At 44.8% G+C, this 15785-nt stretch overlaps 1 protein-coding gene across 11 annotated transcripts in view; it reads right to left on the bottom strand.

The window, feature by feature from the left end:
* The window catches only part of DHTKD1 (dehydrogenase E1 and transketolase domain containing 1), a 56134-nt gene extending 41301 nt beyond the window's left edge, over nucleotides 1-14833 (bottom strand). For all 11 annotated transcript variants that reach the window (XR_003519973.2, XR_003519976.2, XR_003519975.2 and 8 more), the window contains exon 1: nucleotides 14572-14833. Coding sequence is in view for 4 of the 11 variants with exons in the window: in XM_027594537.2 (XP_027450338.1) it covers nucleotides 14572-14728 (157 nt within the window). In the remaining 7 variants the exon portion in view is untranslated. The remainder of the gene's footprint in view (nucleotides 1-14571) is intronic.
* Nucleotides 14834-15785: the final 952 nt, after the last annotated feature.

A 15785-nucleotide genomic window follows, 5' to 3' on the forward strand; every position in this document is an offset into this window, starting at 1 on the left:
GAAAAGAATTGTTAGAAGGCTGAGATTCTGGATAATTATAGTTCTCTTAATTATTTGAGATTTTTAAATATTTTACATAAAAAGGGATGCCTGGGTGGCTCAGTCGTTTGCCTTCCGCTCAGATCATGATCCCAGGGTCCTGGGATCAAGTCCAGCATCGGGCTCCCTGCTCAGTGGGGAACCTGCTTCTCCCTCTGCCTGCCGCTCCCCCTGCTTGTACACTCATGCTCTCTCTCTCTCTCTGGCAAATAAATAAATAAAATCTTTAAAAATATATATTTTACATAAAAAATAGAAATAGGGGCGCCTGGGTGGCTCAGTTGTTAAGTGTCTGCCTTCGGCTCAGGTCATGATCCCAGGGTCCTGGGATGGAGCCCTGCATCGGGCTCCCTGCTCAGCGGGAAGCCTGCTTCTCCCTCTCCCCGTTTGTGTTCCTGCTCTCGCTAACTCTCTCTCTGTCAAATAAATAAATAAAATCTTAAAAAAAAATAGAAATAGGTAGAACTACAAAATCAATGTTATATTTCCTTCTCTATTTCTTAAAGGCTAGGTACCTAGTTATTTCATAGACTCATGAAATCTTACACTAGAAAAAGATCTTTAAAATGATCTTGTCACTCACATAATGCAAACAAACAAACAAAAACAAAACAAAAAAATCCCCTTTATAAAGCCCTAAATGAGTGGTTCCCTTAAGTCTCGGCTTGGAGGAGAGGCATTCTCTCTCAATGAATCCAACTGGTGATTTTATATTGAGCCAAAAACTGCTTTTCTTCCCTTTTTCACATGGAAGTTCTTCCAAATTTTAAAGAAAAAAAAAATCCTTCACGCCCACACTCAATTCACCTTCAGTTAATCAAGGCAACCTTACAAACTGAGTGTAAATCTCTGAAGATAAGCAGATCTGCTCTTGAGGGCACACATTTTCTGAACATTTTTTCAGTTTGTGTTTTTCTTCTTAGAACCCAGAGAAAATTGTTAGCATATTTTGAACGATTTAATGACCATTTCATGAATATTTATTGCCATGCAAGGAGCTACACATGTGCTTGGGTTTGTAGTCAGAGGATTGCAGGCTCACAGGAAAGAACAGAGATGAAATGAATATGTAAAAGATACGTTTGCACTAATACAACAGTTAGGAGGTTCCATACTATGTCTAATAAACTAATAAACTCATCAATCAAAACAAGTAAATGAACTGATTTCAGTCTGGAGGGTAGTTATATGAATTGCTATAGGGTTCTATTCCGAATCCTACTGAAGTTCTCAACTGCTGTGTTATGAAGTAGGAAACCTTCAGATTTGTGGCTAAAATCCAGACAGACCATGTCCAAAGCATTGTCCCCAATGGCCACTCCTTAAAAACACATTCTTCCTACCCCCCCCCAAAAACAAAACACAACAGAACAACAACAACAAAAAAAAACCCCACATTCTTTCCTGGGCTCTGTTTGCAAGATCCCGCTTTTCTCCTAACTCACTGGCTACTCAACCTCAGTCATTTGCCGGGAGCTCCTCTTCTTTGCCCATCTCTAAAATATTAGTGCTCTGCAGGTCTGCCCAGAGCCTTTTTCTCAGGCTGTTTTCTCCTGCAGGGTGATCTGCTGCACTTTCCGCAGCTTCTAGTAACGTGTACAAAACTACACCTCTAGCGGGACAAGTCCAATAGTAAATATGTAGGGTTACCGTCACTGTTCTCAAATTAGTAGCCCTGTTGAAAACATTCTCTTAGTGAACTCACAGTCAGCTCACAGAGGTCACCGCCCACCAGACTTTTCATGCTACTCTAGAGCAATGGCATGGGCATCGGGGCAAGGTATGCTGCTCACTCCCAAGAACACATGGCCACTGCTATTCTGGCTGAGCCAGAGAAAGAGGTCCGTCCCCTCCGCACCTCTAGGTACATCCTACACCCAGCCTGGCAATCTGTTTTCTCTCGGACCCTCCTTCCATTGCTCTGGTTTCTTCTGGCAGACCCAATCCCGTATGCCTTCCCTCTGCCTCCCAGATCCTTCCATTGTCACCTCTGGAATTCTGCTCCATGATTAACAAACCTCTCTGCATTCCTACCCTCTTCTTTAAACTTTCCTTATACCCCTGTCCTAACTGGAAACTGCTTGCCCCCCACCCCCACCCCCAGCCCCCGGAGGACAGCAGGAGGTGAAGCTACTCATCACCACACCCACCTCTCAGGTATTGAAGGTGGAGTCGAAGCCTCCTAGTTCCTCATGGGACATTCCCCTATCGTTTCGCATTCCTGAATCGTTAGTGTTGTTTGGGGTTTTTTAAAGATTTTATTTATTTATTTATTTGACAGAGAGAGAGAGAGAGAGACAGCCGGAGAGGGAACACAAGCAGGGGGAGTGGGAGAGGGAGAAGCAGGCTTCCCGCCGAGCAGGGAGCCCGATGCAGGGCTCGATCCCAGGACCTGAGCCGAGGGCAGACGCTTAACGACTGAGCCACCCAGGCGCCCTGAAATGTTAGTGTTCTAACTCTGCAAACCTCTGGTCCTCTGAGGCACAACGACACAGTGTTGTCAACTAATCTCCGTTTGCCAACAGCCATTACAAAACAATGTTGTAGGAGAAGCTTAACGGAAAAGTGTCAGTATATGTAGACGAAAAAAGACTATAAACAGTATATATAGCATGAGGCTGTTCTTTGTTAAAGTGTATGTGTATAACACATAATGCATATTTCATTACATAGTCTATATAGCATGTTAATATCTATATACTTTATATATATGTATGTGTGTATATATATTTCATATATGCAAGGGAAGTAGACCAAAAACTTAGGGATTATTCTATATTAAAATTCCTGATTTTTGGTTTTTTGCTTATCATATTTACTAAGTTTTCCACAGTGAACATGTATAGAGCTCTTTAATTTAAATTGTATCCATTTAACTGACTTGTTGCCTCCTGCACTCTGAAAGCTTTTTTTTTTTTTAAGATTTTATTTATTTATTTTGACAGAGAGAGAGAGCACAAGCAAGGGGAACATCAGACAGAGGGGGAGGGAGAAGCAGGCTCCCCGCTGAGCAAGGAGCCGGATGTGGGACTCAATCCCAGGACCCTGAGATCATGACCCGAGCCAAAGGCAGATGCTTAACCGACTGAGCCACCCAGGTGCCCCTGAAAACTTTTGATTAGTAGGTTTTCTCCAGTGCACCTGGCATACCTGTCCCCACCAGTGGACCTCTTGCCTGTAAGAATCAGTTATATTTGTTCCTATGGCTGTCGCTGTGGGAGAAAGTAAAATATTAGGGGGAAAATCATAAAAATCTAGAGAGACGTTGTATTCAGATTACTTCCGTAAGTGCTCTTAATTTTAAAAATTTGCAAACACAAAAAAATAAATATATGTTAAAATACTTAAAGCATCTCTCATTTCTTTATCATACTCCTTGCTTTAATAACCCTTTTTGAAATTAACTGACATGAAATTAATGTGTTCTAGTTTCAAATGCACTGGATAAAAGTGCTTCACCTGTATTATTTTTGTAGCAAATAGTGAAATTTAAAGATTTAAAAGGATGCGAGCATCGCAATTGAATATATATATTTCTCATAAAAATAACTTCCTATCACTGTATAAATAAACCAAGGGATTACTGTAAAAGAAAAATGAGTATCTTCATGTTAGGCATCATACCACCCAAACAATTTAGTACTTAGGGTATCTATAGAAGTTCAGAAGAATTTAATTTGGTGTTTAAATCCTTAAGATGCCACAGAGAATAGGGAAAACAACAGCACATATACACAACTCTTCTTCAAAATGAAATGGAAGATACTGAAGGCAGGCTTCTGGCTCAAGAGACTGGCACAGAGCAGAAGCTCAAGAAACATTTGTTATGAACTGAGTGAAGTCCTGAGAGTCAGCGTATTATAAGAGTCACAGAACCCTCAGGAGGAAAGTTTTCCAGGGCCCTCAGATGTACAGTACAAGAGCTGCTGCGGATCCTTCTTCCTTAGAGCCCCTCTTTTCTGAGAACTGCATCCTCCCATTCCAGGAAGTGGGTTCCCGAGGCCATGTCCATCTCATTCCCTTCTGCCTCCCTCCCAATTGACGGATTGCAAAGACACCAGAGTCGAGGTGGGTCCGATTTAATCTTTCCGGACTTTATGACCCGGGATTGGGAGATAAGGGTGGTTCACTATGCCTCCTGTTTGCGCAAACAATGTGGTTTATGCTGAACACCTGCTTTCCTTCTGGAAGTCTGGAATTTTGGCACACGCAGAGGATGCTTACATGAACATCTGCCGATAAAAACCTTGGGTGCAGAGCTTCTAATGGACTTCCAGGTTAGCAGCATCGCACATTACTGTGTTTATGTTACTTGAAGAGGAGAGCATTCCGTATCACTCCTCATGGGGGAGAGAGTATAAGAAAGCCTGCACAAAGGTGGCTCCAGAGGTGCCTTTTCCCATTATGATCCCGCTATGTATCCTTATTACATCACTGTGATAAATCTGAGCCATGCGCCTGGGTGGCTCAGTTGGTTAAGCGACTGCCTTCGACTCAGGTCACGATCCTGGAGTCCTGGGATCGAGTCCCGCATCGGGCTCCCCGCTCAGCGGGAAGTCTGCTTCTCCCTCTGCCCCTCTTCCCTCTTGTGCTCAAAAAAAAAAAAAAAAAAAAAAAAAATCTGAGCCATGAATACAACTATAGGCTGAGTGCCATGAGTCTTTCTGGTGAATCTCCAAATGTGGGGGTGGTCTCGAGGACCGCCGACTCACATTATGGGGGGCAGAGGAGCTGAGTACATTAACAGCTGCGCCCTGTGGGCCCATGCGCAGCTTTTGCCAATATTCCCTGAGTTAGTTCTGGTCTTCTTCCCCCCACTGAGTCTTGGTTGCTGCACATATCCTTCAGTTCTGGGAGATACCCTTGTATCTTTCAAATAAAGTCCCCTCTTTGCGTTAGATAGCCACAGTTGGTTTCTGTTGCTTGTGACCAAAAGAACCTAGGCTAATAGGGGAGTGAAAAAAAAATATGACAGGGATATCTACATCAGTGACTTTATTCTCTCCGTAAGCAAGCACAGCGGGGGCGCGAAAGGGTTTGATTTTCGGGAAGGGTTCATACTAACCATCATGAAGTACACAGGCAAATAAACTAAACTTAGTACTTAAACGTAAAGACAGTAGAGTTCTTTCTCATCATCCGGTCATAAGTAGCCTCCCCTAAAATATCCAGATCAGATCCAATAATCTTCCACTCAAGGCAGCATATGCTTATAGCACGTGGGAATGTTGGATAAAATGACTGAAGACTCCAAGAAAGAGAATTTCATAATTGGAGTCCCTCTGAACCCCATTAAAATGTGATGCCTGCCTCACAGCTTCAGCTTAGGAACTTCACAGATAACCACCTGAAAACCAAAACTTTGTACCACAATACTATATTCTGTACAGCAAATGCAGACCTAGGCTGTGCAACCGAGTTCATTTTATATCATACCCTCTCTTTCCATCTCAAACACAGTATCGTTATTAAATAAATTTATTTCGCCGGGTATTTCTTCCTTAAAAAAAAAAACACTAAACAAAACAACAACAACAACAAAACAAAAAAATCCTTGTTCTGGTCCTTTCTGTTTTTCTCCCGATCCTTTCCTAAATCACCGCCAAGATAGGTAAGTGTCACAGATTGATAGTTATGATAACGAGAACTAACTTTTTTTAAAAAATTTTATTTATTTATTTGTCTGATGGAGAGCGAGCGAGCACGCGCATGCGCACGCACACAAGGGGGGGAGGGGCAGAGGGAGAGGGAGAAGGAGACTCCTTGCCTAGCAGGGAAGCCCAATGCAGGGCTCAATCCCAGGATCCTGGGAGCCTGACCTGAGCCAAAGGCAGATGCTTAACTGACTGAGCCACCCAGGCGCCCCAAGAACTAACTTCTGCTACACACTGTGCTCAGAGTTTCACACACAGCACTTAACTCTTACAACACTGAAATAGGTATCCTTAGCTGCAGAAGAGTAAACTGAGGCTCAAAGAGTAAACTGACATTGCAAGATGTCACATAGGTAGTGAAGAAGGTAGAATTTGAACTCAAGCGTATCTGACTTCAAATCCAGTCTTTTATCCATTATACCACATCAAAAATTGAAAAGGAAGGTCCAGAGCCTACAGCAAAAGGGATGAGAGAACTGGACATCACTGGGACATTAAAAAAAAAAAAAGCACAGGGCGCCTGGGTGGCTCAGTTGGTTGAGCGACTGCCTTCGGCTCAGGTCATGATCCTGGAGTCCCGGGATCGAGTCCCACATCGGGCTCCCTGCTCAGCAGGGAGTCCGCTTCTCCCTCTGACCCTCTTCCCTCTCGTGCTCTCTATCTCTCATTCTCTCTCTCTCAAATAAATAAGATCTTTAAAAAAAATTGTTTTTAAAAATTTTTTAAAAAGTACAAGAGGGCGCCTGGGTGGCTCAGTTGGTTAAGCGACTGCCTTCGGCTCAGGTCATGATCCTGGAGTGCCGGGATCAAGTCCCACATCGGGCTCCCTGCTCGGCGGGGGGTCTGCTTCTCCCTCTGGCCCTCTTCCCTCTCATGCTCTCTGTCTCTCATTCTCTCTCTCTCAAATAAATAAATGAAATCTTAAAAAAAAAGTACAAGAGCTAATGTCATTAGCCTTTTTTGGTCTGCATTTGTATTCCAGAATTATTGAGATTTTTAAAAATCCCTAATGCAATAAGATTTTCTTCAACTACTTTTCCCATGACTCCAGTAAAGGTTCCCGCTATTTCTAATACGCAACATACCCACAACCTCACTTCAACCATTAAAGCTCAATGCCAAGTTCAGTAATCACTCAACACTATTTGGAATCCTATAGCTCCCATCTTCTGCTGGTCCCTAATTTCCGCCATTTTTTGCAATCCAAATCCTCCATAATTAAACTTATACTCATGAATCAGCACTCTTCCATTTTCAACTGGGACTGTTGATAAATAAATTCAAGCTTACCTGAATTGAGGTTTACAGAGGCTAAAGTACAAGCTGTTACTAATAGCCAGCTACAAAAAACACTAATCGTAGGTCAAATTTTAACTAGTGAAACCACTGCCATCTAAGAGGTTACTAGAAGCAAATTCAGTATCTCCTTAAAGCCTCCATGTAATGGAAGTCTTAGCAAATGATGCAGTCGTCCTATGCAGGCACTGATTTTCAGCCAAGATAAATATTTCAAGAAAGAACGCTGATGAAGGAAGGGCAAAGAGGAGGAGCAAGGCACCACAACTTTGATCATACCTCCTCCCACTTCACTATGTCACCTTTCCTATGGGAGGGTGCCAGGTGTCCATTTTCAGTAGGGCTTGTCCTTTGATTAACTTTGCCAATACCAAAAAGCTGTATACATGATCCAGCACACCAACTCAATCATTCCTCTCAACCAAGAGGGTACCTTTTAAGACAACTGGCAGGCTAGTTAATTAAACCATGTACTCCTGTTCTAATTAATAGAACTGACCATAAGTACACACTTAAATGGAACTTAAGAAAAAACCCCAGCAAGTCTTCGTTGTGTTCATCAGTAAAAAAGAAATTATTACTTTTTCTAAAACATAGTAATACAGTACATTACCCAATGTATCTCAAAGGTGCTTCCTTTCTTGATACTCGGTGTTATGGCGATACATGCAAAATTCAATGCACTAAATGTTATAAATAAATTGCATATACAGAATCATATTTCCATTTCTCAGTAGGAATAAATCATTTCATAAGTATTCAGTTAACTGTGGAGCTGAGAGGAATGTAGGACAAGGTCTTCACCAGGCAGGATCTTACAATGTGAGCGGATGGTCCCTACACAAAACTGCACAGTCATAAAACGTTCAGTAGAGTCCAAGGGGTCCCATACTGAGAGTTGAAGGAGCTCAGATTAGGATAGGCTGGAGTTGTCTGGACAGATGTCACGGAGGAGATGGGAATGGAGATGGCTAAGAAGTGGAAAGGCATATAGGATAAAGAACGTGGGGGAATTTATGTTGGAGAGAGGTAAGAAAGAAGGCAGAATGCGTCAGGAAACATGAAGTGCATTGAATATTAAGCTAAAGAATCTGGATTTTGTTCTGAGAGGCAAAGTAGAGCCTTTGGACATCTGAGTTAAGAAAATGACTCAAAGAAAAAAAAGAAAGAAAGAAAGAGAGAAAGAGAGAGAGAGAAAGAAAGAGAGAAAGAGAGAAAGAGAGAGAGAGAGAAAGAAAGAAAGAAAGAAAGAAAGAGAAAGAAAGAAAGAAAGAAAGAAAGAAAGAAAGAAAGAAAGAAAGAAAGAAAGAAAGAAAGAAAGAAAGAAAGAAAAAGAAAACGACTCAATGAAACCAATGTTTCAGAAAGACTAGACTAAGCCAGACAGGAACTAGGCTACAAATTTTAATACCAGTGAGGCTAGCAGTTTTATCTTTGTGAAGTCATGCATCTCTTTGAGAATTCAATGAAACCTACAGGCTCTTTGCCTAGACACACAGAGTTGTGCAAAGTCCACAGACCCTCTGAAACTTTTTCATACGGATCCATGGACCTTGGTTAGGAACACCTGAATTAAACTTTTTTTTTTTTTTCAGCAGACCAGAATTGAAGGCCTAGACTAGGATCCCCATAGTGAAAACAGAAAGAAAGCAAGGCTTTGAGAAACACAGTGCTCAAAATTTGATATGAAGTATGAGGTGAAAAAGTTGAAGGTGGGTTGCTTCCCCAGATTTCTATAGTTCATCTGTGGCAGAGACTCCCCCAACTCCCGATATCCATTTTCCCTTCTCTTTCATAGTAACAGACAGTCGAATTATGGCCACCCAGAATAAAGATACACGACCCGGCCCCCCAGGCAGCCAGCCAGCTGACCATGTAAGTAAGTTCTGATGAGTGAGAAGGTAGTAGCATTGATGTCTGCACCTTCTGGGTCTTGTCCTGAAAGGGAGAGGTGTTCTCTTCCCCCTTTCCTCTGTCCTACTGGCCAGACTGTGGATATAATGGTGACCCATTCCAGACCAGAGTAGAGAGCAACACCCACAGGATGATGAAGAAACAACACAGAAGGAGCTTGAACCCCATATGGCTTTGCAGAGCAAAGCAGTTGTAACAGCTCAGACCTTTGGTCATCTTACTTAAGTCACTGTTATTCCAGGTCTCTGACATGGCCCTTGAACTTAGCCTATCTAATACACAATTTGGTACCCGAGGTGGGTGGCTACCGTACCAGAGCCTAAAATACACAGGACGTTGGCTTAGCAGTCCGACAGTGGGTGCCAGGTACCAGACATTTCAGACTAGAAAGCTAATGAGCACTGTGTTCTGCTGTCTGACAAAACACGCAGTAAAACTGTCCCCTGTGATATCCTGTGGGCAGACTTATGTCCACGGGGCTGTAGCTTAGTAGCATGTGATCACGGTTTCTTGTCACTTTCAGGAAAGCCCGGGGAGGGAAATTCAGCTCTGCTAACAGGAGGCCTCTGTACCTAAAAGGCAGATCCTGGCAAGTTTGGGAAATTAGAAGCACTTAGAAAAGGCGGTTCAAAGGATACCTGGATGGCTCAGTCGGTTAAGCGAGTGTCTGCCTTTGGCTCAGGTCATGATCCTGGGGTCCTGGTATCGAGCCCCATGTGGGGCTCCCTGCTTAGCGGGGAGTCTGCCTTCCCCCGGGGTTGTTCTCTCTCTCTCTCTCAAATAAGTAAATAAAATCTAAAAAAACAAAGAAAAGGTGGTTCCAGAAGAGGCTGCCTCAGCAGGAGATAAGAGAACAGGCAAACCCTTCCTCAAGTACCTTCTAGAAAGCACACTTTTAGACAATGGGAGCCAGCTGAGCCTGCAAGGTCCAATAAAGGGTGTTGCCTTCCCACTATTATTTTAGATGGTCTCAAGGTAAGCACATTAAGTTTAGGGAGCTGAGTGGGTAGGGCACAGAAGCAGTAAATAAAAGACCAGAGGTTTCAAGGCTTAAAAAGTAGGTCTAGATAAGATCTTTGACTGAAGGCAATTTGTTCATAGAATGACCACAGGCAAAAAGACTGCAGACCTATGACTGTTAAAAGAAAATTGTACTGCTGGGCGCCTGGGTGGCTCAGTCGGTTGAGCGACCGGCTCTTGATTTCAGCTCAGGTCAGGATCTCAGTGTCCTGGGATGGAATCCCGTGCTCAGCAGGGAGTCTGCTTCAGGATTCTCTCTCCCTGCCCCTCCCCCCTCACAATAACAAATAACCTTAAGAAAAAAAAAGAAAAGAAAGAAAGAAAGAGAAAGAAAGAAAAAGAAAATTGTACTGCCAAACAAATCCCAGTTCTCGTCATAAAAAATACCTGTAATTGATGACCCCTAAAGTAACTCTCAGGCTCCTAACCTTACCAAAATAAAGTGGGCTATGGAAGGTATGCAGCTCCCAAGGACGGCACACTCCCCAGTGTTCACGTCAGAGATGGCCACAGAAGACAACGGTTGAAGGAAGACAGAAGGCAAAGCCAGGGGCCTGTAGTGAACTTACAACGTAGCCACATCAAGGAGCTTTTATCATTCCCCTCCAACAGGATTTGATAACTGGTTTGAATAGTGACTGCTGTAGTTCCCTCTTTCCTTTCCCAGATGAGAGTTTTCTTTGTATACTGAATGTGTCAGTAGGGTGTGTGTAGCAGTTCATAAAATTCCAGAGCATGAGAAGACCCGGCCAGCCCTGACAGAGAGGACTCTACATTCTCCGGACATAAGGGACTTTGAGATGCAGTCAAGAACCCAATGGAGGAGGGACGCCTGGGTGGCTCAGTCAGTTAAGCGTCTGCCTTCGGCTCAGGTCATGATCCCAGTGCCCTGGGATGGAGTCCCGCATCAGGCTCCTTGCTCAGCAGGGAGCCTGCTTCTCCCTCTGCCTGCAGCTCCCCCTGCTTGTACCCTTGCTCATTCTCTCTCTAGCCCACGCGCTCTCTCTAACAAATAAATAAAATCTTAAAAAAAAAAAAAAAAACCGAATGGAGGAGAAAGGAGGTGAATACATTCTATGTATGGGAAGAAAAGCTTAGGTTATTTGAATGGTCAGAGGGGTGGAGTGTGGTGATTACTAGTTTTTTTCCAATATTTTCCCCACATAATTTTTAGCTAGTACCTGGCCACCCTAAATAAAAATTATGCTTTCCAGGGACGCCTGGGTGGCTCAGTTGGTTAAGCGTCTGCCTTCAGCTCAGGTCATGATCCCAAGGTCCTGGGATCGAGCCCCGTTTCAGGCTCCTTGCTCAGTGGAGAGCATGCTTCTCCCTCTGCCTGTTCTGCCTGCCCCTCCCCCCAGCTTGTGTTCTCTCTCTGACAAATAAATAAATTTTTAAAAAATTATGCTTTCCAGTCTCCTTCGCAGATATATACTGACCAAGTTCTGGCCAGGGAGATGCTACTCGAAGTGACAGACCCAACTCTCCTCCCCCTTTCTCCTACCCAGCCTAGTAGGAGACAGTGATCTACAGAGTCACTACAAAATAATGGAGTAAATTCTGAAACAGAGAGAAGAAAAACCTGCCAAAGATCTGCATGCATCGGTAATTTTGAAGAAAGTTACAGGGTGGTCTACTTGCCTTTCAGTCTTATTCAGAGTAGTTAAAAGATAAGAAGAATGAAAAGAAAATTATTGCCCTTAGCAACAAAATTCCTTAAGCTAGATCCTATAACCATGCAACAATTGTTCCCAGGCACTGATTTCACTCTTGCCTCCCAATACCACAAGAGGCCACCATTGGCCTGCAGTTCTAACTCAATACTGAACTTTTCAAAGGTCACCAAGCACCTCACAGTAGAGCAAATTCATTACTGGGAGGTGGGTGGACAATTTGGTGATGAAGGGGGAGGGAAGGGTTTATATATAAAATCAACCCCAGAGATAATTTTCAAACCACACCAGCCCAAAGCTCCCAAAATAATGTGGATACAGTCTTCCAGTTAAAAACCACTGGCCCGGGCGCCTGGGTGGCTCAGTCGTTAAGCATCTGCCTTCGGCTCAGGTCATGATCCCAGGGTCCTGGAATCGGGTCCCACATCGGGCTCCCTGCTCAGCGGGAAGCCTGCTTCTCCCTCTCCCACTCCCCCTGCTTGTGTTCCTGCTCTCACTGTCTCTCTCTGTCAAATAAATAAATAAAATCTTTAAAAAAAAAATAAAAATAAAAAATAAAAACCACTGGCCCATGGGGTGCCTCGGTGGCTCAGTTGGTTAAGTGTCTGCCTTCGGCTCAGGTCATGATGCCAGGGTCCTGGGATCGAGCCCCACGTTGGGCTCCCTGCTCAGCAGAAGCCTGCTTCTCCCTCTCCTCCCCGCTTGTGCTCTCTCTCGTTATCTCTGTCACTATCCATCTCTCTCTCTCAAATAAATAAATAAAAAGAAAATCTTTAAAAAAAAAACAAAAAACTAAACAACAAAAAAACACTGGCCCAGGTTTTTCCAAGGCAAGGCTGTTTTCAGCTGTCAGGCTGTTATTAAGAATCAAATAGAGGGGCGCGTGGCTGGCTCAGTCCGTGGAGCATGCAACTCTTGATCATGGGGCTATAGGTTCGAGCCCCATGTTTGCATGTGGAGATTACTTAAAAATAAAATCTTAAAAAAAAGTCAAATAGAGACCCAATTGAGAGAAACAATCTTAAACAAGATCACAATAATTGTGCACTGAGTACACACTAATATGATTTTAAATGAAGAAGAGATTGTCGAACATGTCCTATATATACATCCCTTAAGACTGTAACAGTATTTGGCCATAGCTGGCTATGAACTTTCTGCTAGAGAATCACCTGGGATGCCTGATAAAAATCTGTATTTTTGAACCAGATCTCAGACCACTGAATTAGAACCCTGGGGTGGGGGGATGCTTGGGAACTGGCATTTTATTTTTGAAAAGATTTATTTATTTGAGAGAGAGAGCACGCTGGGGTAGGGGTAGAGGGAGTAGGAGAGCACCTCCAGCAGACTCCCTGCTGAGCTTGGAGCCCCATGCCGGGCTCCATCTCATGACCCTGAGATCACAACCTAAGCCAAAATCAAGAGTCAGATGATCAACTGACTGAGCCACCCAGGCTCCCCAGGAACTGGCATTTTATAAAAATCATCTCAAAGTGATTTGAATATACACTTAAACGTTTGAGAATAATTGACATATAAAATTCTTGACACTTGATTTGCAAAGTGAAATAAGACATCAATAGTCTTACCCTCAAGGGATTAACAATCTAGTTGGCCAAAATGCTTTCCCTAAAGAAATCCCACTGCATCCAAGAGACAGAAATCAGGTTTACTATTTTTTTTGTTTTGTTTTTAAGATTTTTATTTATTTATTTGAGAGAGAGAGAATGAGAGATAGAGAGCACGAGAGGGAAGAGGGTTAGAGGGAGAAGGAGACTCCCCGCCGAGCAGGGAGCCCGATATGGGACTCGATCCCGGGACTCCAGGATCATGACCTGAGCCGAAGGCAGTCGCTTAACCAACTGAGCCACCCAGGCGCCCGAAATCAGGTTTACTATTAACGTCCCCTGAGGTCCCCATGCGTAATATAAGATTCAAAGTTCGGGTTCTTATATGATGAAGAGGATCTTCATTGTTAACCTAATAGCTGGATTGAAGATTCCAAATGATCTTCCTCTAATAATCAGTCTGTATTCATCTTCTTCTCTGTGAGGATTAAATATAGACAACTTTGGGGGCACCTGGGTGGCTCAGTCATGATCTCATGGGTCATGGCGCCCCAGGAGGCAGGATCACACTCAGGAGGAGTCTGCTAGAAGATTCTCTCCCTCAGCTCCTCCCCTCACTCACCAGCGCGAGCAGCGGTCTCTAATAAATAAATAAATATTTTAAAAAAAAGAAAACATAGGCAATTTTGCAGCAAAAACCAAATACCCAAAATAGGTCTCTTGCACATGAGCATGCAAAGAGAGGTCTCAAGAACTGATATTCATTCTCCTAATCCATTAAAGCACCAGTAACATACTTCTAAATTCAGAAAGGAGTTTAAAACTCTGAAATTAAAGTTAAAGGCTAGTTAGGTCAGGGAGTATTTACAAATAATTAATACCATGCTGTGGTCCAAGACCACCAACTAACTGCTCCCTTCACCCTCGCAGTACAGTCGTGATCCCCACACATTCTGCTCGCACGAGCCTTCGAGATGGCCCTGGAAATGTATCTTTGAGTAAACTCGAGGAGCTGGGAGGTTTTTTTTTTTTTTTCCCCGCCGCCCCGCCTTCGCAAAGCGCTAAGTTGCCACAAGTTTACATCCAAGGAATAGAAAAGACAAGGCCTCACAAAACCAGTCGGAACACGAACGCTGGGAAGATCACCCAAGCGTGGAACCAAGGCCGAGACCTCGACCTCAAGATTCCCCAGTTACCGAGGCTCAACAGACTATGACCCTGACCCTGACAACACCCATGCCTGCCTCCCTTGGGCCCCTCACCTCCCCTTACTCCCCACCCGCCTGAGCACACTTTGCAGACCCCAGAAGCCCGACCTCCCCCACAACAGCACCCCACTTCAGGCCTGTCGGGGAGGCCCGCTGCCTCCCCGGACCCTGCGCCCACGATCCCGGCCCTATCCCAGACCTGGAGGGCGCGCCAGGCCGCCCCGGGGCTCCCGGCTCTCGGGCTTCCTCGGCCGGTAGCCATAGACGCCCTTCTCCGTCTGGTAACCGCGCCGGAGGAGGAGCGGACGGGCTCGGCAGAAGCCTCGTCTTGCTGCTGCCACAGTGGCCGTGGCCATGTCCCGCCTGGACCCCTGGGTCGGGAGACGAGGGCCAGCACCCACCGGGAGCAAAAAGGGGTCGCTTCTGGGCCGCCTGGAACCCGAGCAGCTGGAAGCGAGAGGCGGGAGCCCCGCCCCGGGGGAGGGGGGCAACGCCCCCGCGCCTGATTGGCCAGGGGCCGGCCCCTGGGAGCCAATCCCGGTCAGCGGCCGACGGGGCGGAGCCTCGTCCCGGGATCCCGCAGGGCTCGTGCGGCCCCGGAGGCGGAGGGGAGTGAGGAGTGTTGAGCCGAGCGTCATCTGCTTTCCGGTACAAAACTCGTTATCTCTGTATGTTCTAAGGACTCCCGCCAGGAGTATTAACCCACCACCCCTCTGCTGGAGGCCCCAGAACACAACCACACAGACACGAAATTGGTTTTCACTCCAAAGGAGAAAATCAGCGACAGGGTGCAAAAAAAGTAGTGGGACGGAGACCAAGGGACGCAAGAAGGAAAGGTCATATGAAGGAGTCAGAAAATCAATATTGCTCCTTTTTTTCTTAAGAAACATTGAGGAAGAAAGTAGAAAATAGGAGAGGAGGAGCCCGTAAGAAGAGGATAAAATAAAAGTGAAAAGAAATTGGGCATGAAAGATTGCAGGCAGTGTGGAGATACTGAGATTCTCCGTTGGTCTATCTCTGATAGAATTTCCCAAACTATTTAATTCCACAACTCACCCTTAACTTTCTCAGTGCGGTGGCGGATGGAAGGGCTCTGAATCCTTCCCTAGTCAGTCATCCATCATTCCAGTCAGCCGTGCAGCTGTACCCCATACTCCTAAGAACATTACACCTATGAGCCCAAGAGATCTCTTCACCTCACTCACTGAAGCACTGTGCCCACAGAGCACTTTGCTAGGTTCCAAGGATTAATAAGATATAGTGTCTGCCTTTAATCGGTTCCCAGTCCAGTTGCATACTGAACTCAACACCCAGTATGAGAGATACTTGGACAGAGGCATGTGCCCTGCAAGCATAGAAAATCAGCACTGAGTACAAACAGGTGTGCCAGGGGACCCTCCCAAGTGGAAAGGA

The sequence above is a fragment of the Zalophus californianus genome, chromosome 9, assembly GCF_009762305.2.
Source record: "Zalophus californianus isolate mZalCal1 chromosome 9, mZalCal1.pri.v2, whole genome shotgun sequence".
NCBI classification, from domain to species: Eukaryota; Metazoa; Chordata; class Mammalia; order Carnivora; family Otariidae; genus Zalophus; species Zalophus californianus.